Raw genomic sequence first — 26664 nt, forward strand, 5'->3', positions numbered from 1 at the left:
TTTTATAAATTTTATCGTACATGTGATTCCCTTGACGTTTACAACATTCGGTCAACATACATCAAAATTTTGGAAAACTTTCGTTAGAGTTACCTCGAAATGGATTCAGGATGGATGAATGCTGCAGTTTTTGGATTATTAGAGTATACTCTGCTCATAAGGTAACCCCGCAAAAAGAAGTCTGCTGGAATGAGATTAGCGCTTCTTAGAGGCAGTGAGATTTCATCCCTGCTTAATTGGTTTGTTGCATTGAAAGGATGATTAATTTTTGAGAATGATATTATACTGGTAGGCTGAAAAGCTTTTTGATTTTTAAAGCTGCAAGATTCGCAAGGCTATGACCGGAGCACTTGGTTTCACCAAGATGGGGCTACGTGTCACACTTCAAATGAGAGCATTTAGATGGTAAGAGCCATGTTCCCACAAAAAAATAATTTCAGGCAGGGGTGACATCTCCTGGCCACCAGGAAGCCCTGATCTCACTCCAGAAAATTCTTTTTTGTGGTGTTACATTAAGAATAGAGTATACTTTTATAATCCAAGAAACATGCAGCAACTGAAGCTGAGCATTCGGCAAACAATTGAAAATAGGTTTCGACTTCGAGGTAATTCTAACGAATGCATTTTAAGATTTTGATATGTGTTGATCGAATGTTGTAAGCATCAAAGAAATCTCCTGGGCGATGTAATTTAATAAAGGTAAATTTAAAAATAAATTACATTTTTCCTTCAAATTGCAATAGTTAAAGTTTTATAAAAATGTACAGTTTTCGTTTTCTTCAATTTTCAAAAGTGAATTTTCTTCTGGGCCACCCTGTATTTATGTATTCGTCATTAAAGTGAATAGCCCAGAAAAAGAAATTAGTTTTTTGAAAGGCTTTTTGAAGAATGGCTTTTTTGTAACTTTTTGGACTTTAAATAAAAGCCTTCATTATTATAAGCCATTTTATTGATATTTACCTCAAAGATTAATGTATTTCATTTTATTAATAGGAAATTGTCGTAGTTTTTTAATATCCGGTATCCGGCCGGATAGTGAGTTACTATCCGGTATCCGGCCGGATAGTAAATTTAGGCCGGATATCCGGCCTACCGGATAGTTGCCGGATATCCGTTTCATCTCTAATCCACATTTTTTAATAAGCTCTATAGAACAATTTATCAATACCACTTTATCTTATTTTTTTTAACTGTGGTATTTTCGTGAAGAAACATATTGAAAATCTAATTCTAAATGGCCCATTTGCGCCGAGCCGAAGTATGAAAAATATAAATGGTTTTCTTCACGTAAATCGATCAAGTTACTGATTCTGACTCGCTCCTAATTTGGATACTGATTGCAATAGATTCTATTTAGGTAGATAATAGCGTCCGAGCCTGCCTTAATTCAATTGTATCGTCTGACTGAACGTGCTCTATAAACAACTCTGACATAAAAACTATTGTCAAACAAAGACTAGGTTGCACCATCTTATTTTAAATTTGACAAAAGTCAAAAATCTGTCAAACTCCATACAAAAAAACACCGGTTATCGCCAAAGCTACGGTCAAAGTTAGGTCACGTCAGGTGGTGCAACTCAGCCAAAGAAAAAATTCATTTTGATCGCTAATGTCAGTTTGCAGCGAGTGACACAACCTCCCCGTCTGAAGGCCAGCGGCCGACTGCCGCCCGCACCCCGCGAAGGCCCCCTCAACAGCAAAACGTTCGGAATTTATCAAAAGTAAAATTTATGAATGAAAGTAATGTTCGATTGAAAAACGCAACGTGTCATTTAAAGATTAAAGAATTCCTAATCTATTCGTGCAAAAATCTTTTAAATTAACATAGCCGTTTTGGAGGAGTAGGGAATTTAAGTAAAAAATCGATGTCCCGTATTTATTTTTTAAATCCAAAACAAAGAGACGTAGCGAAAATTCAAACGTCACAAATGTAGTCCTTGAACTGTTGTATAACATATATTTTTTTCAATTATTTCTGTCCAGCAGTAAAAGAGGAGTAGGCTTTACAAAATGCCCATTTGACGCGGATTGAGGACTCTAATCGCCTTAACGATATCTTTGTGACACATCCACGGTTTCCAAACGATGGATCGTAGGTTTTTCACCGAGAACAACATGGCGGAGACGGAGTTCTAAATTTGAATCTCGGACGAGTCGGCGCTCGCGTACGTAAATAAACGCACACACCAATAATCAGTAACACTATACAAGTTTTAGAGCTACGTTTAACTACTACTTTAGAGAAATTGACGAATCTAGATGGGCTAGCGTGGACGTTGGCGATATAACCGTGGCTCCAGCGCACGCAAGCACAGTTGTGGCAACAGTTACGTTGGACAATCGAAATCCAAAATATTGAGCAGCTTATGCTGAATGTTATATTCTGGCACACGCTCGTACTCACTCACACGGACACGAGTGGACGAAAACGTAAGCGTGACGCATCAACTTCCGGCCGGTGCTTTTATTATTGGGATCTACTGTTCCAGCCAACACGCATTCGACGTATTTTTCCTTACCTGCGTTTTCAGGCTGTGATAGTTTTCAGTAATTACTTATTGAAATGAAAACATTTAATTAAAACTAGAGCCTCGATGTGAATGTATCTAGCTGATGATAGTGCTATTTTCCACAAAAAAGGAAACTTTTTCAAAGCTATTAAGTATGTATTTAATAACGATGTCTATCATCATATCCTACCTACATTTATACTAGATAACATACTCGTAACTATTGTAATCCATGAAAGCTATGGATTACAAACAGGTTGTGTTTACGAAGTTCCGAATAAATCCTACAATATTGACTCTACATTTCCTAGACAAGAAATGCCCGAGTTACGAGTAAATAAATACTGACCCAAATACTAATAGAAATTCTCAATTTCATGCGAAAAAGTGAAATGAACCACACGGAGTTGAGTCGGGTGAATCAAAACAAAAGGATTGGACGTGAGCGGTGAGCGGCGCCAACTCGCGCGCAGACGCGCTGCGACAACGCGCCTGATTTATACACTGCGACTTCAAAAGCCGACGAGGCGCCGCGCACGGCCTCCAATATAACAAAATTTTTAATGCATCTCCTAGCATTCAGATTACATCAAAGAGAAACAAATGGGTGCTTAATTAAATCAAGTGTTTTAAAACAAAACTCGAACTGCCTCTACAAATTCTAAACAAGAATCAATGACACACATATATTATTAGATAGAGCGAGCCAAACATGCTTATAAATTATACATATAATTTTTTCGTTTAAATGCGTGAATTAATCCTAAATCTTGAGATAAATAAATGATGTTGTATCCTATAAGATCGTTATTTAAAACGTTGCAGAAGTTGCAAAATCGGTACAGTCATCTGATAATTGATTACACCTCCATATACAGCTGAACATTACAATAAATAGTAGAGCGTGCGTCGAGGTGCGTTGGTGCGTACGCACTCGCGCAGCGGGCAGCGGCGCGGGCGGCGGACCCGTCGGCCTTGCGGCCCGGTGGCCTGCCTCTCGCTGCCAGAGGTTAACTACGTGTTTTTTCATCTAACTTTAGAAAGTAACAAGATAACACCGATCGAACGTTATCTACAAAATTACGACTCCACCTTATCCACCTCGTACGGACCCGATAAAAACGATCGACTGACATCTCGCAATCGGGAGAGAAGACTCCTTGAAATGCCGACAACAATGGCTTTATTATTGTGTGGGATTATTGATTACAGTGGAAGAGATGGTTGCGTTGAAATTTATTCAATGATGAATATGCAATAGGTAATTGTGAATTATGTCTCGCATGAATCAAATTATCGTTTATTGGTTGACTTGATAATGCTGACGGCGTCGTGACCCGGCTTTTGGGTATCGTTGAGTCAGGCCACTGCGCGCAGCATCCGGGTCGACAGCTCGGCTCGCGGTAGGTACGAGCAGACACTTCAAAACCACCGAACGTTTCCCATAATTTGGAATTTGAATGTCCTTAATCGTCGAAAACCTGCTTTTTCCGTATGCAAACCTCGGGTCGTTGACTCAATAATTTCTCCATTTAAGTGCGTACTAGATTACGCTTGCAGATACGTAAAAGACCAAAGTTAGGAATTTATATTTCCCACAATGTATTGAAACCAAATGATCAAATCGGAAATTAACGAACACCTACAACACGTTAATTTTGGAAGTCGTAATGAAGTTATTTCTAAAAGAGTCATAAAATATTTCGCAAAAGTGCTCATAAATGTCACTTTTAGAAACGTGTAAAGGGAATCTGTGTAGCTAACTGCGTCAAATCCGTTCATGTGGCGGATACTCGTTCCAGAATATCATAAGAACAAATATAACTTTTAAAAACCCCTTGATTTTGTCGTTTATCTTATCTTGCATTAATAAGCTTAAAGTGCACTTAAATAAGAATTTTAAGATCTGACATAATTATTTAAGTAAGTAAAAGTGCTTTTTAACGCCTCTACATTTCAGTCCTTGTGGACATTTATACATTTTAAAGTTTCAAAGCTGTGTCGCTTGTTTTTTCTTTTAGTCGTCGTTTATTAAATCTAATTCCTACCCTGCGATTGCTTCATTTGTGATCAGAAGTTAACAAGGACAATAACAACATGTGAACAAATTAAAAAGTCAAGGGAAGCTTTTTCTCGTCTAACTTTTGTTTGAAATGAAACGGTATTACATTATAATCAAAGCATAATTTTAATCAATCAAAAGCAATCACTAAATACACATAAACCTACAACAGAAGCTTCAAATAGAAAGCGAAACAAATAATAACAACTTTAGCGCTAGCAGAACGAACAGTCATAAACTAACACCCGCCGAGCTAAATCTGACCGTTCCTAAACCACGCTGTGTGTACTGTGTAGTCCCGAAGTGTATTGTGCCGTTATTGCAGGTCTGAGTCACTAGAGTCATGTGAAGAGCTGCCCTATAATTAGACGTTAATCAGCGAAAAAGGCAGAACACCAGCATATGTCCGGCGCCAGCGGAAGCCGGGCTGGCACGAATAACTCGTTGTGCATTACGCGCTGCTCATTCATATGGTGTGCTAACGTGACCAGGCGGGACGGTTTGGGCAGGACACACTCGCGTTACGGTTACTAAAGTATAAATTCGTTTGATTATCTTGAGAAATAAACGCGAAAAGCTACTTTACATCCTGACCATATAGAAGAGTTGCAGTGTTGAAAACAAAAGATGGTATTGTCCCGAAATTTTCGTCAAAAAGATGAAACTGACGAGTGATCAATTGATCAATCCCCTTTCAGTCGAATTTCAATTGAATCAAAGAAAATCATCTAATTCTCGTTGTGATTTGGGTTCGTGCTTTCATAGTGATAAATCTGAGTATTGATGACGTCTCTCCAATGTAATAAATCGACTTAGTATTGTTAACAATATTTGCGTGTACACTTATCAGGATAAGATCCGTAATCTAAACCTTATCACTAACTTGTCCGGTTCATATAACCGGAAAGCTTGAAAGTGATTAGATATCGGTAAAGATGTTGTGAAAATAAACAACATGAACAATCGCGTCATCCTTTTCGCAATTTAAAAGTGTTATAATTTATATGATGGCACATATAAACAAGATTAAAAACGTAATCCTTAAAAAAAAGCTACTGCTGATTGAGCTCTACATTTCTTTCGAGAAAAGATTAACCGTTTGTAGATCAAGCAATATTAGAACTAATCATCACCAGGTTTTCAAACAGCTAAGGTCCCAATTTGTATACCACTAGCTGGTCACGCGAGCAGGCCTGAGCGGCATTGAGCGCGCAGGAAGCTTTAATGGTGCACCACCGGAACTGGAAGCCAGGAACTGAACAGTTAACGCGGACGCCTTTTAGCAGATGTCAATCCTTTTTTGCCGATTGATACCGATCAGGTTAATTACTAGATTGAAAACAACGATAAGCCGATTATGTGCTCAATAACTGTCCCGATTTTAACCAAATAGGACTCAAGCAATCGGGCCCATGGTTTCGAAATTGCTGAACTGAAAGATGTAAATCCTCTGAAATTCTACCTGAACCAACAATCAGTTGGTAAAAGATATCGTACTATTAACCATATTATTGATTAAATAATCTGCAACATTTTACCACAATTCTCCGGTCTTGTAGATATCGGACTCTACAATTTTGGGCTACGTTTTTGTGTCCCTATCATCAACACCATCTCTATTATTATTAAGTAGGTATGCCAAATTTAACCTGATCATCTACGCTACCATAACCTATTAGTCGACAGATATACCTACTACCTACTACCTATTAAACTGAAATATTTATGGAACGACTAGGGCCTACCTATACTGATTTTAGGTAGTGTAACGCAAGCAACCTAATGACGTTAATTAATTATGCACCAGTAATGTATGACGCAAATGGCATCATAGTAACAGGAAATATACTAATTTAATACATATTATTAAATGGTAATTAATATTACCTAATTTGATTTGACAAACGTGATTGATACATGACACTTTACATGTGGTGCAACAACTAGATGGATGGACATGCGTTTTAGTCTTTATCATGATGAATACGTTGGGCCACTTAGTTATCTTACTGTTATCTTTCTCTTCATACGATGCAGATATTAAACACTGCCATTCAACGTTGCACGATTGATAAAAAACATTAAGGGTAAAAGAACCTATGCGTCATAAGCTTGTACTAATTACAATCAATAGGAAAAGTTTACGCAAGATAGCAGCATAGATGACGCATAAACAACCATATTTTAAGGAAAAAAATCTAGCATTCTCAGAAATGTAACGAGCTTTGTTCATCATGTTGTTAATGACATCTAAGTATGATCAGAAGAAAAACTTAATCCAGCCCAGACAATACAGGGCGATGCAAAAGGCTAGTGTCCTACAGGCGCGCGAGCGCAGACTTTGGACCCGGCTGTTTTATGTGCGTCTCGTTCCTCCAGCCGCGTCCCGTTCGCTCCTGAGCCGGGACGCCCTCCCTCCTCACACCCGCCACATCATTACCTCGCCACACGATTCGTATCGGTGCACTTTTTGCCGTCACCAGGATAACTCGACGCCAACAGCTTTCTCTCGATCAACCATTACGCCCGAGGGTATGTGCTGCCTAATTTCATAACTGTCAATTTCCGACGAATCGGTAAACTCGACGTTATTTATTCAAATTACACAGTAGGACACGAAATTTTGCAAAATGCTCATGCTACGGCCGGAGACAGAATGACAATCCATTTCCCACACGCAAGCAAACGAGCGGGTGCCGTGGCGGCCGCGGGCGAGTAGCTTATACCTGGCTACTAAATGACTAAGCGGTCCTTGAACCCTCGCGCACATCTCCACGAGACCAACAGGTAAAACTCCGACTCCGGCAATCTTTGATATCTTTTTGTTTTAGATCCCAAGTTTCCCAAGTAACTAATGTAATATCTATCAACGGTTTCACAAGTTACCGAACCGGCTTGCACGACTAGTTTGCCTCCAAGCCTTTGCAGCTCGAATGTAACAAGGAAGTTGTGTTTGTTTTAGAAGTCTTAGTCAGAGTATCATTTAAGCTAGAACAAGGAGATGTTAAATCAAATGTTTCAATCTAGGACAATCTACACAAACGCAATACTCGCTTGCGAAATGGCAAAGGCAAGCGAGAAGGGAACGAAACAGGCACCCCGCCTCCGAGGCTCAAAATGCCAGCTGTGATTTACATAATATTCGTCCCAGTTACGATTGTTTAATCACTCAAGGTCAACACTCGATGTTATTGTAACATATTTTGTGGGCAGCAATTCAAAAGACCAATTCAGCTTTTTCACAATCGAGCTTTCATGCCAAATTTGTAAAATCTGGTGTAAAAGTAGATCTAGGTTGTTATTGTATCCTTTTCATTTTGCTTCAAATGTTCAAATGCATTCACAATCAACGTTTGAACAGCACAGTACCTGCTTACCTATTAACTTATCAGAAGATAAGAAAAGCAATAGGCATATATAAAACGATAGGCTCAAAAGTTTCAAATCACCGTCTTTGATCATGTTTTTGTTGTCGGGTTTAGTTATCGTGCTGGAGGGAGTTGTTTGGAGAGCTGCAGCGGTATCAGGGCTATCGGAGATTACTGAATGATCGGCGCTGGTTCCGAGAAACACGGCGACTCGCTCAAAGGCCAGGGCGGAGCCGAGAGAAAAAATCAATCCCTTTGTTACTAACAACTCAGGTGTACAGAAATAAAATAAAAAGATCTGAACACGAACTGGCAGGCAATGCACAGAGAGGCGCAGGCGCCGCTGCGCGACTTATCGATAGATTTAAATTGCCTTTAGAAGTATCGACTTTCGGGACAAAGAGTCAAGACAAATGCCAAAAAAGAGTACAGTAAAACAGTATTTATTACACTCGACATAGATAATAACCGTACTTTTGTTTACATTTAAATTAATTAAGTAATTTGACACGATAAAACTACATTATTGGTTAAAGTGTCAAATACCTAATTCACACAAGTTTGATAAGATTGAATAAATAATACTTCAATGTAACCAAGAACATTGAACCCAGCATCGACAGAAGCTCTACCTTTTCTGATCGAATGGGTTTCTGGAGCTATATTTTATTTTGTCGATATGGGAGTGGTACAGCAATGTTTATCCCATAAGCGAGGCTGTGGTGAGAGGCGATTACTGGGGCGAGGGGCGAGGGGCTCCGATTCCGAGAAGGAGGCTCCGCAGCCTCCAGTCGGTAACATCACAGGACGATCGCTCGTTAAGTCGACTGGGAGGTGAAAAACGGACGGCGGATGCACTTTAAGCAGACTCAATTAAATTTAAAACAAAATTTTACTGCCCGATAATTCTTATGGGAGTATTGTAATTATCTGTTATTGTAGATCAGTTTGATTTTACGCCGATAATTCATATTTTCTGGCTTAGTCGATGGACAGGTGCAAGCACTTAAAATAATAGAGTAAAGTAATATAGCATGATCGTATTGGTCGTTCACACACACGAAGGAGCTGCATTCGAGTCAATCAAGCTCGTATAATGTCTTATTTATTGTTAATAGACGGTCAATTGACTAATAAAACAAAAGAGTTATTAAATAAACTTTCCGTCTTTCGCGGCAGTAAACATTATGGACTCTACATTTTACCTAGTTTATTTCCCCATGCGAGTACTTTACACTATTCTAGTAGAAAATTGTACAATGGACAAGGTAGAGTAGGTATGGTATGATTGCTTACACGTGTAGAGATAACAAGATAAGTATCCGCCTAAAACTTATATTTGTATTTTTTTTGCCAATTCTATTTGTACTTAGTTTCATCCAAATATATTTAATCTACCTGATAAAACTCTAAATCTAATAATCGCGAAAGGTGCGTCGTTGTCGAAGGTTTTATAAAAACGATGATTGATTCATGAGTTTCACAAATTGTATCAGACCGTTCAGATTACTCAAAATGAGTGTCTTCATAAAACTAATTTATTTTTGTTTGTAGGCTTTTATAAAGCACTTTTACACGTCCCAATATTAACCCCCTACCACTGCTTCGGGACAATAAATGGGCGTTCCTCATTTTATACCCTTCATACCCTTGAGAAGAACTAAATGATGACTATTCATATCAACACATTAATTATGAAATCTGTGATTGTTTATGCAAATGCACCTGTGTGTCATCGAACAAGTGTACAATCGAAAGCGAGATGAGGCTTCGGAGGCTGAGTGAGCATATTGGGTGGCGTCGGAGTGCCGCCTTCGCTCTGCCGAAATAACCGCATGTACTGTGTTCAATGGGAACCGCGGGGGAGGCGCGGGGGCGGGCGTCGCGGCGCTCGCGCCAAAATTAGACGTAAACACGAGGCACGAGGCGCCGGCGACGCGCCCGCCGACTCCTGCGCACCGATACACCTTTATACCATCCACGTACAATGTTTTCATAAGGATTTCTCAGGATCAGAGCAAAATAGCACATAATCTCACAACTCGCATTCTCCAAGTTCGTAATCGACTACCCCAATTTAGAACCGCAGTGTGTTAACAATTTAATTAATTACAAACAAGATACATTTTACAATTTATTTTGCTGTGAATTTAGTGGAGAGAGCTGTACAAAATGATTAATTTAAATTTGATAAATAATCAATCCTGTGTCATAAATGCCACTTCGAGTCGGTTAACATGACTTTCTTTTTCAGATTCGTTAATAAATCTTTATTGGAAATTTCGCATTTATCTTGGTACCAACTATATCAAACACGACAAGTGTTGCGCAAGCATAATATTGATATTAATATTAATTAAATATCCATCAATCAAAAACTTCTGATTTCTCAACCTGCATCAAGTCAGGCTGTGTAACAAACCACCAGGATTGGTTTGTGAACAGGTAAATCTGTCGTTGAAGTCTTTTTCAGGAAGATTTACAACCGATTGCATTTGGAAATAAAAAGATGTTTCAAACGGGTTTAGCAATATTGAACATTGGAACATGATCATGCAAAACCGTTGTCATTCTGTCAAAATCCCAGAAAATTTTTGCTAAGCAATACAGAATTGCAAAAACACAGTGCCAACGTAGCGTCAATAACAACTGAAAGACGTATTTGATGTCCGTTACACTTTGTATAACCGAACAGGTATAAAAACAAAACAATCGGGTGAATAATGAACAACAGTCGGTTTGTCTTATGAGTAAACTTATCAGTATTCAATGAAGGCGCGCACAGTAGCCGAGCGTCGACCACCGCGGCCGTGCTGTGACATCGCATGAGTAATAGAACCACTACAATCAGTTCACAATGGTAAATTGAAGACATTGCATTGACTCCAATCATAAAACTCGGCCCCGGCCCTTCCCACTGGTTGCACTAACATTCGACAACAGTTAATTCGTAATTCATAAATAAATGAGTATGAGTAATAAAATATATTATGCATCATTTGCTAACTGTAAATTAGCTAATTACACACAATAGTTGATTGATATTAATTTTATTAGCATTCTTTACGGTTGCGTCTGTTTTAATTTTCTGCAACTTGTATTTTTTAACATGTTTTATAACTGCCAAGTTCTTAATTTTGTTACAATGATAAATGATAGCAAATTATCATTACTAAAAGGGGACGTGCTGTGCCCGTGGATGACGTTGGCCCTAAGGCGTTTGTCAACGTACACAGTTGACCCCTTTTGATCCTACAATTAAGCATGGCGATACTCTCCGACTGAATTACCCATACCACAATTTGGACTCGTCGTTATCTTTATACAGACAATATAAACATTATAAAACTTTATATTGTTACGTCCTTACAATGTAAGCTTATCCAGGAAATCGTTTTCTCATAAATGAGTAAAAGCCGTAATAATTTACATTGATATAAACATGAAGGTCTTAAAATAAGACGGGTGGTAAGTGCCTGCCCGCGGTAGGCCACCGGTGTGGTCTGCCTGAATGCTCCGTCTCACTCTTTTATCGCAACAGGCAGCTTTGTTGATCATGGCAAGTATTATTGGAACACATTAATACCGATGACACAAGCCGACGAGAGCCATCTGTGTCCACAAGTCTTGATAATGCACCACGAACAAAGGTCTGCCCTTGAAGGTGCCGCATCGGAGTCCACAGCTTGAAAGCACACATTCACACACAATATGTGAGCTAAACTAAACATAGTAAATTAGATGCATTTGTTACAAGCATTCCAAAGAATTTTGAACATCTCAAGTGTTCTGTACCTCGACTGACAGACTGAAGTGCCAAGTCAAATTATAATCGTGTAACATGCTTAATTTCACTCTAGGAAGTTTCACTAATAGATGGCCAATCATATTTGTGCCTCGTGTTTTCTCTGGGCTTTAAGAACCCCAATAAATTGACAAAAAATAATAATGCAATAAAGATATTATACAAATAAATGTGTAGCAAAGCGATTGAGATGGTCTCCTAGTGATTATTTTATTCATTCGGTCAATGTTAAAGTTCGCTCCGTTTTCATAAGATTCAGTACAAGACATTTAAAGGTCTTCGAAGGCGTGAGTTTGTTTCGCAATTTCAATGACATTTTAATAGAAGGCTTCATATACAGGCTGCTTCAGAAAGTAAGGTCAGGAGGTGGTCCAGAAATAAGGATACTTTATACATGTAGAGCAGCTGTAGATACACTTATCTGAAAAAATATTGAATACTTCGTACTGCATGTTCGTAGTTTTAAATAGGAGTATGAGATACTCTTTGGTTTCTATAGATTTAGGTTATTTCTTATTATTTCTTAACCTATATTGGTTAACCTACTTACATTTTTACAGAAAACTTTGGAAAAGTTCCACAATTTTTTTCGGAAAATTCTGTTATTTAACAAATCTCTTTGTCTCGTTCCATAGAAGCATCTCATGGAATACTTCCTGAATGCTGAAGATAAGTAAGGGTAAGGTATTACTATCAATGGGTTTTCATGTTGACCCAAAATACTGAAATTCCGTTTGAAATACAGAAGTTTTAGTAAAACACTGTTAGGTTGAAAATACGATGAAAGCAAGAAAAATATGATTTACTGTCAACCCCTAATGACGCCTATGACTCATTGTAACTCTACAAATTGGTTGGTTTCCTTTTCTTTAATCGTTTGGCGTTACATCGATTTCTCAGAGCACTCCTACTGCGCTAAGTTTCTGATCGGCGCCGATAAAGACGTTGTCTAGAGCCAACATCCAGTAATCAGAGCGTGGAAACTGAGTAAGTACCTTGTTGCCGCCCGCTCGGAAAACAACACTCTCTACATTATCATCTTAGGGTCCACGTTACTCAGACGCGCGCGACGCCTCGCTCTATCGTGCACACAAGGATGTAGATGACACATGACGATTGAAAGGTACACGTAATACGATATTAATAATGCCAATAACATCAAACTCAGAACACGCAGCCACTGTACCCCTTGTTTACGCTACAGACCTCATCAGCGGCATAACAACAATCAACGCGTAGGTTGATAAAATATTTATAAACTCACATTAGCGTATAATTAATTAGTGGTCATAGTTTGGTAATCCACCTGTTACAGAATCGGTTTCACTAAGTGCTCAAGTGCTAGTTTGGTGGAGTGAGCACAGGAGAAAGTATATTAACGGCACATTATTACTTTGTTCTAAAACGAAAATTGTATTCTCAAGAGAGTGCCGTTAGGTAGAGCTACCTGTCGCGCACGGCCGAGGCGGTCGGTTCTCGGAAGGCGACACAGTGAGCGCTGTTATCGTGGAACCCTGCGATAACTCCACGTTGTGTGATTGCTGCACTTCGTTCCCTTCCTATGAAGTAGGTACTTATTGGGACATTTTACTAATTGCCTCGTTAATAAATCGTCGTTGTCGCTCATTGTCGAGTTTCGTTGTGGTTTCGAATTTTAAAACGCCATATTTGTTCCGCAAACAAGTTAATCAATTAAGCTAGTTGCTTGATTTGTTAGTGTTTATGTTAAAAATATAATTGGGACTATCACGGAAATCAACACGGAAACGATTTTATTTGTATATTTTGTATGTAGAGTCAAAACAACATTTTAAATATCAAGAAATTGGGAGCAAGAAACGCTATAAAAACATCCAAAATAATAAAGAATCTGACTGTAAGATAGTTAATCATAAAAATTTATGATATAATTATGTTCTTTATACTTATTGTCGGAAATTGTTAAGCAAAAAACGATTAAGATAATGGAAGGTAAACGTATATGATACAGGCAGTGCATGTATCAACCGGTGTCAGATACCAGACAAGGCACTGTAACTCAGCGCGAACGGCCTTGCCAAAGTCGTCGGAGAGGCTATTCCTTTCGCCATCCACTACGCACACGGCAATATTCACAAGCACAAGCTCTTATTGCAACCGACGCAAAGGTCAGTATCCAACAAAGAGGTTCGACACGTTTGCTGTTAAGCAAGTATCTGGTAACACAAATTATAATTGAACGAGTTGACGTAATTACTGCTGAGAATAGACTAACTAACCTATTCTTATGCGACACCAAGTAAGAATAGTATTCGTTTTTCACTAGGTGATTGTAAAAAACTAAGCACATTTATAGCTCCCAAGATTTAAAAAAATATTTTACTTGACACGTAGTCAAACCTAAACAACCTATAAGTGTTCTTTCAGATACGTAGGTACGAAACAAGAATTCGAAACGAAACTTTATAATGAATTCGGAAATCTTGGCGACGATAAAAATAATTAAATATTAGATAACCTTCAGGAGCAAACACATTACCAAGCGATGGTTCATGTAGAGTTAACCTACCTGGCTAAATAAAACAAGAGTTGAACGAACTTGAGCTATCTTTTCGTACGAGGCTTGTTCCTTTGTATGCAGCGCGAGAAGTTTCTCTGATTAAGGATTCAAAGAACGACACTTAAAAGGAAATATTGTTCGAAGCTCGACTTCGCCATTGTGTAGAAGAGCGCGCGGGCAACGTAACTACGCAGGGCAGGTTGGACTGACGCACTTTATTCACTGCAATTTGCATGGCAACTGATATTATTTGTACACTAAACATTACCATTGTATGTAGGTAGGTAGGCACTATTATTTAAACGTGTGTGTAAAAATAAATATTACCTACGGATGGCTTTTACTTAATCTCAAGACTTTATTTAGACTTAATCTGTGGAGGCAGGACTGTTTATTTGAACATTAATTATGTTATAAAATGCAATAAACTCCGTATTTAGTCGCTGAAAATTTATTTAGGTACACTCTACATCAAAAGTAACTTTGTAAAAGTTTTCAGTGAAGAAAGTGTTAGGATTTTTCGTCAATATAATTTTGATTTAGAGTGTACCTACCTACCTAGTAATGGGCTTATCTTACAATAATATTACCGGTTGAACTTGCAACGCTAACCGGGTAAGCGATAACCCTTGTTACATGTTAATCAATAAATTATAATCATAAATGAATAATAAGGAATTAATTATAGATTTAACTGCTTGTCTAAATTGAGGTATCTTCAAGACATAGTGGGGACACGATGACGAATGACGAAATTAATTTGAAAGGAATATACTTAAGCCAAATTCCAATCTGGGAATTTGGTAAAATTTTAAAAATACTTATTTTAAATTTTTGATTAAAAAATTTACGCACATACAAACAAAGGTTTTATAACCATTTTCAATCCATTATGTCACTCCACATTACCTACGTTTATTATCATTAAATTTTGTACTTGCAAAGTTCTGTTAGCACTTAATTCATTTTCCTTAAATTAATTTTATCACCTACCTGGTAGTAGGTAGTAGTAGGTGGTGACGTTCAACTGTTAGATGTTAGTGGGAGTGTGTTAATTTTTAAAGTTTGAAATGTTTGATTGTAGATCAATGATATTATGAGTAGGCGAGTGATTCTGCTATTGCAACAGGTAGGTACTGAAAGTTCGGGTCAAGAAGCAGCTGAAGGTGTGATGCGCGAAGCTACTGGGCCTGCTAGCGCCGCGTTGGGCGTCCGCCAAGGCAATTTGCATCGCTACCCGTTTCGGAACATCGCCAAGTCTAGCCGAACAAAACCACTGAGAATTACCCTCCATTCCAATAATAATTAAAGCAAACATTTCGCAGCCGAGACGCACGCCGACGGGCGTTATAGAGCTTATAAAGCATCAGCCTCAGCTCGCAATTAAGAAACGACGCGCGCGCACGTCTATTTAGGAACACACGGAAGAGACGCACCGCTTGCAATGGCCCATCGCGGCCGGCCGCTCCTGCGCCGACCGCCGTCTAAATTAATACCTTTGATATTCGAAATATCAATATTTTAAGGGAGCTTATGAAGTGCGTCGTTGCAGATACGCTCGGGCCTTCCGCGTTGGCAAACCTGACGTTCGCTAACGAACCGAGCGAAGCGAAATACATAATAAATCCTCATGTGAAACATTTATCTACACCCAACACTGTTGCACGTCTCGGAATTTATATAATTTGTTCAAATCGTTATTAACGGTAACACTTGTTAAATTGAAAATATAAAGTCTCAGTCCATGTGTCTCTTAACTTAATCATGTTATGATTTGAGGCGGGTATCGCGGTTTGCGTAGTGTTACAATTTCTAGTTTTTGTGCATGTATTACAACAGTTGCGTTTATTTACGAGGTGGCAAAGCCTTTGATGTTGCGTTGGCTGTCGTCCACGCACGGTGAGGGAACATCGGCATTATTCGTTATGCGACTTGATGCTAGATACTGTCTTCTAAACACCTTGCTATTGTTTTAAAATATCGCTTCAGTGGTCGCATAATATTATGACATTAACAGATTGTTATATTTAATCTAGATCATGTGAATATTTTGATTTAACACAGAACCTACTTGACGCTAATGTTTTATGAAACGTTATTTCTAACGTTATTGCTAACAATAACGAAAAAAGCCGCAATAGAATGTCCTTGTAGAGTAGCTCACATGCGAACACTTCTAATAGAATTTACATTAATTAGCCCAGAAACATGCTTTCGATTGATATTTGCGTCACTTTTTAATCGTACCCAAGTGCTTTAATTTTTTCCGTAATCGCGAACTCATGCGCGAGTGGGAATTGCGTTGGCGACGACAATAATGGCCACGGCGCCAGACTACCAGCCATTACTGATTATCGATATAATTATTTCAATACACTCGACCTGGCTTCAAGCATTAGCGCCGCATCTGTTTTAGCCAAATATAATGTAGATGTTACAACGAAGCTCTCGCGCTCCTAGGTTTGGCCAGTCGAACCTCAGGTCTTCAAAGAAGTCTCAATCAAAGTCATGAATTGAATTTTATGACAGACCAACTTGGGCTATCATACGTCGAAATTGAATATTGTATGAACTATTTTAGGTACTGAAATAAATAATTTTTCTTTCGAGTTTTCACTTCAGTTTGATAAATCATTTACATTTACACCTCAGAAAAAACACAATATGATGAAAAGAAAAGCTTCACACATAAATGAAAAACTTCAGAGAGTTTCCCGATAGATATTGGTCAAATCTAAGATTAACCAGTCATTCGTATCGACCTTCGACTATAACATAGATTCATAATAATAAAATCTATTTGGAATCAGTTACAAAGAGTTACGTCTGAGATTACAGCAAAGGCTAGCAAAAGCAATATTGATGTTACATAAGCTAATTCTTTTACGAAGTAGAGTACGTACGTACACTTACGTAATGCATAATAGTTTTTTGGCAAATCTGATTAAAAATATAGACGAATTAAATTACTAAAAGTATGCAAAATATAAAATTGATAGACATGATGTAGGTACTACCTACCAAACAAAGAATTGACATGACATGTGCCGGAAAATGGAGTCACGGCTTGTCCGTTCTGAAAAAATGTATCGTACGCATCCACGTAAAGTTTTGACAGGATAAAAACCAAAACTTACGAGTATACCCATATAAATGGTAATATTTCTGAAATACAAAGAGCCTCAATTTACAATAAGGTGCCTTAAAATATGCAGTGGAATGAATTATGAATATTAAGACTGCTCGTGTAGAGACAAGGTGCAACGAAATATAAATGGTCAAAAATAGCATTGACGAATAATTAATTATTTATAACTAAGATCTGATGATGAGATAAATAACCCAATGACCAAATGAAGTACCAACCTAAATGACAATCTATTATGAAGTAAATGAAGACAAGAAAGAGACGAAGTACCAAATTGATTAAAGCCCGTATTCACAAACATTACTATGAGGTCTCGCAGTGCGCGTGGACGCACAGGGTAACACACGAACCAATCACAGAGCTCTATTCAACACTGTGCGTTCGATTTGCTGCTTCACGTAAGCAAGCATCGTTTGTGAATACGGGTGTTAGACTCGAATCTGATTGACGACTATTCACTGAAACGGAACAGTTACACTCACTTATTATTATAACAAACTAGGAACTACTTAATTAAACTATTGAGTCCGGAAATATAAATAAGAAGGTAAACAAGAATTTAAAGATTGTAATATTTTACTTGTTGTAAAGCCAAGAAAGATAAAATCATATTCACAATTAAACTGGGCAGTTGATAATATGTACTAAGCATAAAGTCAATAACACCAACACTGAGTTTTAAAGGAGGGATCAGCAGGATGCACAATTGCACATTGATGTATGCTTCATTTGACAGATTGCGCTGCTAAAAAAATAGGAAGGAAATCGTTATGCACCTGAAAGACCAGTGCCAAGGATAAAAAGTTTTCCTCCCCCTATAAAGTCCCACTAGTGAAGACAAAAGTGACAAAAATCAAAACCCTCTTATTAGGTAGGTTAGGGAAATAGGGATGTTCCATACAAAAATAAAGTCCGGAATTTTATTCAATCCCGGTTACTGTTTATTTGTCATTTACCATTTCAGAAGCACGAAAAACAATAATTAAATAATTTTAAAATAGTTGTTAGGGGGGTCCAAAATTTCGTAATATTTCAGTTAGGTTTTCGAGGAGTTAGGTTAGGTTTTCGAAGAGTTAGGTTTCCAAAGAAGAGCTAAGTTTCCGATAAAATTAAGTTTTCGAAGAGTTGGAAGGAGTTTTAAGGAATTAAGTTTTTGAAGGGTCAACTTTTCGAAAAGTTAGGTTAGGATAGGTTAGGTTTTGAATGACTGTGGTAGTGAAGGCTTGGGCCGGAATCCTACAGTTTCTTTCCACTTAAAGCGAATGACGGAGGTTAGGTTTTGAAGATCAATTTTAAACGGATATGAGATTAATTTTGGGAGTATTGTCTTAAGTAGTTTTTTCAAACAGATGTAAAATAGCAAAATATGTGATGTCAGACTCGGTTGAGAGGAGTTTCGTAAATGTGACCAGGTGTGACAAGTGGTGTGGGAGAGGTTCAAGTAATCATGAAATTTGTGTTTACTGTTTTTTAGATACATATATGGTTCGGAAACGTGGCCTCACACTATATTCCTTATACAGAAGCTCAAAATTGCACAGCTTCTATAGAAAGGGCTATGCGACATCGAATCAGAAATGATTAGATCCGTAAACGAACTAAAGTCGCTAACATAGCCCGACGGATTAGCAAACTGAAGTGGAAATGGGCAGGGAAGTAAGGTTCAGGAGTGGAGGCCGCGTACCGGAAAACGCAGCGTGGGACCGACGACATCATAAAGGTAGCAGGAAGGCGGCTGAAATGGTGATGATGATAATGATGATTTTTTAGATGTCCCCTAAGATGAAGAATATGAAGATGTTTAGTTTGATTACAATGTTTCCAATAATAATTGCCCGAAGGTAATTCTGGAACAAATAGATACTTAGGTAATCTCTTTTTGGATTAATCTATGTATGAAATTCACCATAAATTCTAGCCATTGTTTATATAAATCCCCTGGACCAAAATAATGGAAAATCATTTTCAGGTCTTACAAGCTTTATTCATTTATAATATTTCTGTTGTAGTTTAAAACAACATTCTGAAAAATTTTGGAATCACCGTCATTTAAGACAATTAACGTTTTTGTTACTGAGCGTGTTTGCTTTACGATATTCAACCTTAGTTTGGTTAGTGACTTTCTTGAACGACTGTACTAGACCGTACCCATTCTTTATGTTAGAATAAAAGTTTATACTCTTATCTTGTTTTATCACTGCACTGACAGCAGGTAGGTGTACGATCGCGATAAGATAGCAAATGACGACAATGTGTTTTCAGAATGGAGAATGGTGATAACAAGGGTTCTCACCATTATTTCGGAACATTAAGCATACACAATCAATAGATTCAAGAGAAAGCAATAGTAAAATCGTAAAACGCTTGCTTGTCTCTACTTTTAAAAGCGTTTACCTTTCTTTTAAGCATTAGTCTAACGTGCATAAAAGGTAAACGACGGCTGAAACCATATTGGTGCTGTGGTTATTAGTAATTTGCAATAGTACCTGTACAGGTCGATAGCTAAGTACCTGCCTTAACGAGCCTACTTAGTACTTTGCCTGCGTAATAATAACATTCAACATAATGACATCAAGTCCAGCTAATCTAGATGCACAATCATAAGTATATAGTTTCTGCGAAACATCTTTTGTAATTCCATACTAAAACTCTTGACCGAATATATGAGTTGTAAAGAAGTTCTATAAACTTTTTATCATATCCACGATACAAGAATTTGAAAGCAACTTAGATTCCGCTTACTTGCTATAACAGGTTTGGAAAAAACATAATTTCATACTGTAGGTAGTGCGATCCCAAAATCTCCAGTAGGATTACCTTCTCCCAAAAGAAGACTTGCAGCTTGTGTCTACATTGAACTAGATTCCTCAATGAAACCATATCAATGCAAACAAAGGAAGGCATTCATATAAGAAACCAAATTCATAGACTTACTTGAGATAATAAATCTGACCCTCCGGGGTTCTCGCTTGTTCCCAACCAGCTGGAAGTGGGCCCAAATCGTCTTGAAGATGTGATCCGACATCATACGATCTGTGTTTCGCGTGTTGGTGATGAAGTGGCTGTGGTTGATTCTGCTGACCCGCGGCGTACGTCTGTTGCAAACTGGCCGGCGAGGAGTGCGCCCGAGAGTGCGACACCGGAGCGGCGCCAGTCGCGGACGACGATCCGAACGCCGAGTCAGCCGAGTTTTCTCGCGAGTGAGACACAGATGGCGACTTGGAACCGGTCGACGGCGGGTTAAAGAACGACTTTGGAAGCTGTCGCATACGAAGAGGCACCTGTAGCGGCCGTTTCGAGTCCGGCTTGAGCACAGTGTCGAACAACGACTGCAGAACCGAGTCCGAATCCTGGTCCACCCGGAGGACCAGGTTCGATTTCTGTTCACCGTCCGAGTTGAGAGCCATGGTTGCGTCGGAACGAAGAAATCTCGAAACCGACCTGGCCCACCGCAGTGACACAACACTAGCACGCGACGGGCGGGCGCGTCGCCACCCGACGTTCTCGCAGTATGGCGCTCGGTGCGCGACTGCCGACTGACGCACGCCCCGCGCCGCTGCCCACGCGCACTCCGCGACCGGTCGCCCGCCCCGCGCCCCCGCCCCCGCCTCGAGCTTACCTATCTCCTTAGCTCGCCTCGCCTTGTAGGTAGCCCGCCGCCAGCCGCCAGCCGCCGCGACCGCGCAACACACCTTTTTATTTATTTATTTATGTGTGCCGAGACACAAAGACCACCACCTTCGTTGAACTTGCGAGGCCCTACAGATCTGTACAAAGAAACACGAATAAGTTTATACACCTGTAGATACTTACCTACCTAGAACGTTAAGAACGACGATTAAGATATTATATCCGGGAACTTCCCGGGATGCGGGATTTTTAGTGATGTACCTACATCAACATAAATATGTCGTGAAATACATAATTCAATCACCTGTTTAAGTTTTTTTTATTATACTCTTCTGTAGTATATGTACCTAGTATAATTATTTTTTATAAAACACAGTTATTACAACAATAATAAATAAATAAAGAATAATATGTTTAGCTGCAAAGTTAGACGTATATTTTCTACGTTAATCATTTTGAATTATTAAAAAAAATAACGCGAAATAACACAATTTCCAAACTAATGTTTTCTGTATTTTTTCGAGATTATTTTCTGCAATTTTATGTGGATTTTTACAGTGATGTTTATTGTTCAAATAAAATAATGATATGATTTTAAATTTAGTCAGCTACACTTATAATAAATATTATCTAAGTTATAAAAGAAAAAACACTTAAAGCGAGAAATATTTGTATTTCTTCAAAATTATCATAATTTTAAGCATAAAATGTTACTATGTACTAACCATTAAATTCACATCAATGTTCTTAAAATTATCTTTTTTGTCAATGCATTTACTGCGCTTAATTAATTTTTAGACTTGTGACACTTGATATAAAAGTATCATATGAAATTAAAACATAAGACTTTATATTGTCAATACTGCACATTAAAAGTATACATTCCACACCTACTTGTAACAAGAGTTCACTGAATGCATTGTGTTTATGTAATTTGTAGTCTTTAACGAGAATCCTAGAATAATCAATAAACTCAACCTAAGTTTTAACAATTCTAGTACTTTAATGCAAGCTATCCTGTTCAAAATATTGAGGCAATGAAAGTAGGTACTTGAAAATGTTTTAAAGTTATAGATTCGGAAGAAGTAATAATACTTTTATCAATTTACAGTCGACAGCACATCATACATTTTTGTTGGAAATTAGCACCTATTTATTAATACATAAGATGCCAGTATTTACCTTGATGTGCCGTCGTCGGTACACTGAAACAGTCTACTTGAGTAATATGTTCTTGGACAACAGAGCGAGCGGCCGGTCCTTCGCCGCGTGTTCCTTGTCGTGGTGGATCAGCAAACCTCTTCGAGTGACGAACTTTTCCGAGCAAAACGAACAGTGGAACGGCTTTTCTCCCGTGTGTTGAAACATGTGATACTGAAAACAAAATCAAATATTACCTATAACATTTTCGCATGGCAGCTCTGTTAAAAAGGGGAAAAAAATTAAGGCTGGGTTGCACCATCTTAGTGGCAATAGGCAGGGCACATAGTACGCAGAGCTGACGGCCAATAGGGCAGCAAGGTTCTAGAGTGGAGGCCGCGTACCGGAAAACGCAGCGTGAGACGTCCACCCGACGAAGGTGGACCGACGACATCATAAAGGTAGCAGGAAGGCGCTGGACGCAGGCCGCTAACAAGCGGGCAACATGGAAAGCATTGGGAGAGGCCTATGTTCAGCAGTGGACGTCCTATGGCTGAGATGATGATGATGGTGCAACTCAGCCATAGAGAACTACAGACTGAAGAGAACTTCACTAGTCCTACTATGCTCGTTTATAAGCTGTTTTGAGGGTCACGTCAAATCAACTTGCTATAATATTCACAACAGAACTGGGCTTCGTTTAGATTTATATTTACCGTAGACCATAGCCACGTACGTAATAGCGTAGGTACTCGTACTTTACAGCGATGACCTTAAAAGTCGAAATATATGACAGGAAAACTGGTTCACCACCGACTACGTCACTCTGCGAATGTGAGGAAAGACCGCCGGACTATCTGTCGCAGAAACTATGAATGGTGGATTTTTGGTTCCTCCTACCTGCTCAAAAGGGATACCTGGTAGTGGCAGAAGCTTGTGTTTTTGGCGGGATTTTTCGCGAACAATAGCCCAATGATGTCGGTGTCGGACTGGTCGACACATCGTACACTTGTACTTTACGACGCCCTTTACTCTACTATTTGCGGCTGCAGCGGCGAAGAACTTGGCGCGAGTTGCTATGCTACGTCTCCCTGGCCAGGGAGATATAATAGGGACGTATCTTGCCGTCGACGCACCGCCCGGATTGGACTTTTCCGTGACATGAAGTTAATTTAACATTGTGTACTTACTGTAAAATTGTCTAACATTGTGTACTTACTGTAAAATTGTCTCGCTTCACGAAGCTGTGTTCGCATATCGTGCACTTGTACTTGATGACGCCCTTCACGGCTACTATTTGAGGCTGCAGCGGCGTCTTAGGTGCGAATTGTTGAGTGGTCCTTGCCATCATGCGGCGTATCTTACCGTCTATACGCGGCCCAGATTGACTATTTTGTAATACAAGTTAATTTTACATTATCTACTTACTGTAAAATTGTCTCGCTTCACGAAGCTGTGTTCGCATATCGTGCACTTGTACTTGATGACGCCCTTCACGGCTACTATTTGAGGCTGCAGCGGCGTCTTAGGTGCGAATTGTTGAGTGGGCCTTCCCATCATGCGGCGTATCTTACCGTCTATACGCAGCCCAGATTGACTATTTGTAATACAAGTTAATTTTACAGCATCTACTTACTGTAAAATTGTCTCGCTTCACGAAGCTGTGTTCGCATATCGTGCACTTGTACTTGATGACGCCCTTCACGGCTACTATTTGAGGCTGCAGCGGCGTCTTAGGTGCGAATTGTTGAGTGGTCCTTGCCATTATGCGGCGTATCTTGCCGTCAACCCGACGCCCGGGGTGCATCCGACTCCGGTGGGAGTAGCAGTTGCCGGAACTCGCGAAACTCTTGTCGCAGAACGGACACTTGTATGGTTTCGCTCCAGTGTGCTGGTTTATGTGGAACTGGAAAAAAAAATTAATTAATCAGTCAACAGCATTGATTTATAAAAAACGGTAGGTATTTGCTTCTAAACAGGGTTTGAAATTGTTACGGTTTTTTGGTCTCATTAACTATTAAATATCCAGTTCTGTTTTTATGCAATGAAACTGGAAACCTATCTTTCATTACACTCATCATTGATTTTTTATTGTATTTTCCTAATATTATCCACCCAACCCAAGTATCCACATTAGTTACCTATCTCTTTGAACTCATCTTAACTGACCTTTAAATCTTGATTCCTTTTGAAGCTCTTCTTACAAAGATGGCAGTGGTACGGTCTCTCATTACTATGGGTGATGCTGTGAGTCTTCAAGTTACTCAGTGTGTTGTACGACCGGCCACACACCTTACAAGTATGGGATTTAGTCGCCGACAGGTGAACAGCTATGTGTGCGGCCAAATTTCTTTCTGTTCTAAAGCTGGAGGCAAAGATTAGAACATTTAAAAGAGAATACATAACAATGCAAGCAAAATGTAATTCTTATATGCTAAGAACTAACCTTCTTCCACAAAATTGACAAATTCCATTAACTCTATGAATCTTCAAATGTGTTATCAAATCACTCTTGTAATCAAAGCCTTCATCACACGTACTACACCTGAACTGAGTGTGGCACTTTTCTTCATTTATGTGAATCCAGGAATGATTTTTCAGTGCAAATTCAGAGTGAAAACTACGCTTACAAGTAACACATGGGAATGGTTTTGGCTTAGGTTCCTTTTTTGGCGGACAATAGCCATTATCATCATCATAAATTTGCGGTAGGTTTTTGTCACCTTTTTTTATTAGTTTGATTGTCACATTTTCACTGTCTACGTCGTGCAGATGCGTAACATCTTCAAATGTGGTGCTGCTCTCATCAGCACTCGGGCAAGGTGACAATGGCTCTTCAGAATTTTGAAGTACCATGTTTGGATCGACACTTATCTCCATTTCAGTGAACTTGCTTTCATCATCAGAGCCATCATATTCCAATTTAATTCCGTTATTGACGATCCTAAAACTTTTTTCATCATTTTGGAGACTACTCACATACTGTTCTATCATTATGCTCTTTTTAAGCAATAGCACTTGGGAATTTCTGGCAGTATCAATAAATTCACACACAGTTTGTAGCTTCGTGCAACACTTAATGCAAATATTTTTTGGTAGTTTATCATCCTCATCAACCTGAAAATTATATAACTAATGTTTATATCTAAATAATATAACTTGAAGGTGACTGACTGACATAGTGATATATCAACGCACAGCCGAAACCACTGGATGGATCGGACTGAAATTTGGCATGCATGCAGGTAGATGTTATGACGTAGGTATCCGCTAAGAAAGGATTTTATAGATAAAGTTTGAGGAGTTGAATCCACCTTGCCAAATTTTGAAAAAATAAAAAAGAGTCTGACCACAGCTGAGTTTCTTACACTTTATCTTGATTTCACTGGCTACAAATGCATTGTGTGATCATTTTATGTGTAACAAGCTTAGATTAATAAAGCCTAATCTAAAATAACAAGAATTTGAAAGAGGTATTAAACAGTAAAGAAATCTAATACAATAATCATTTTCAAATTTTGGCACACCAAAACTTGATCAGAAGAGAGTGAAGTTAGCTAAGTATGTCTATGTAAGCCTACTTAGATCAGCATGTTAACATAGTTACATTACATACCTCAATCAAAAGATATTGGTTGAGCTTGTTTCTAAGAAGCATAGCCTCAGCTTCCTCACTAAATATCATGATTGTTGTCTCCTGCTCCTCGGCACATAGGCGGCAGGACCTCTCGAAACTTTCCTGCAGTGATGGATCCATGACTAAATTTATTATGGCATAGTTCAACCCACTGCTACACTCTTTAAAGTATAATGTAACGATTTTTCCACTCTAATTTCCAGCAGAGTAAGACGCATGCGCGTTGTGAAATAGCGATGTCGATGAGCTTTGTATACTTCATCGCTAAGTATTGATATTTTTCCAAAAGGTATACTTGCTGGCTCCCTTTGCAGTAGGTTCGTTTTTCTGCGCGCGCAGTTTTGTTTGAACAGTGAACACACCACAGACACATTGCTCTGAATTTATTACTTGTCTATTTTATTTTAACTAACTTTAGAATGCCATTTAAAATTTAGTTCTTCATCATCTTTTGTTTTGTTTACAAATTTATCAAATTGGAATAAAATGTTAACAACAACCGGCAGAACAACAAATGTCTCTCTCTCCTTCTCTTTCTCTCTCATTGTTTGTTGAATCGGTTCGCTCCGCTCACTCTACTGCTGAATAACCTTTTGACAGATCTGTCTGTCATCTGTTTTTTTTATTGAATCAACAAAGTGACGTTCTGTGCCCCGATTGTGCTAAATATTTTCAATTACAACGCGACTAGACGACGAACGAAAATCACAAAATCGTATCGCGGTTCGCATCTAGTTCAAACGAAATCAAAACGCAACTGCTTCTTTGTGTAAAAGCTGATAGAAAGCTACTTTTTCTCAAACTCGAGTCAAACGCCTTCACGAA

General features: G+C 38.7%; 2 protein-coding genes across 5 annotated transcripts in view; both read right to left on the reverse strand.

Annotated features, from left to right (window-relative positions):
* LOC135072551 (transcriptional coactivator YAP1) overlaps positions 1 to 20969 on the reverse strand; it is a 39249-nt gene extending 18280 nt beyond the window's left edge. For all 4 annotated transcript variants that reach the window (XM_063966517.1, XM_063966531.1, XM_063966524.1 and 1 more), the window contains exon 1: positions 20367 to 20969. In XM_063966517.1, coding sequence (XP_063822587.1) covers positions 20367 to 20839 — 473 coding nt within the window. In that variant the 5' untranslated portion in view covers positions 20840 to 20969. The remainder of the gene's footprint in view (positions 1 to 20366) is intronic.
* Positions 20970 to 23618: 2649 nt separating this feature from the next.
* On the reverse strand, positions 23619 to 26228 carry LOC135076761 (zinc finger protein 888-like). Its single transcript, XM_063971187.1, has 5 exons — positions 25819 to 26228; positions 24649 to 25319; positions 24372 to 24567; positions 23839 to 24108; positions 23619 to 23726 (listed from the first exon to the last, which is right to left on the reverse strand). The coding sequence occupies exons 1-5, from the start codon at positions 25957 to 25959 to the stop codon at positions 23619 to 23621; spliced, it is 1386 nt and encodes a 461-aa protein (XP_063827257.1). The 5' UTR covers positions 25960 to 26228.
* Positions 26229 to 26664: the final 436 nt, after the last annotated feature.

Source organism: Ostrinia nubilalis, chromosome 1 (assembly GCF_963855985.1).
Source record: "Ostrinia nubilalis chromosome 1, ilOstNubi1.1, whole genome shotgun sequence".
NCBI classification, from domain to species: domain Eukaryota; kingdom Metazoa; phylum Arthropoda; class Insecta; order Lepidoptera; family Crambidae; genus Ostrinia; species Ostrinia nubilalis.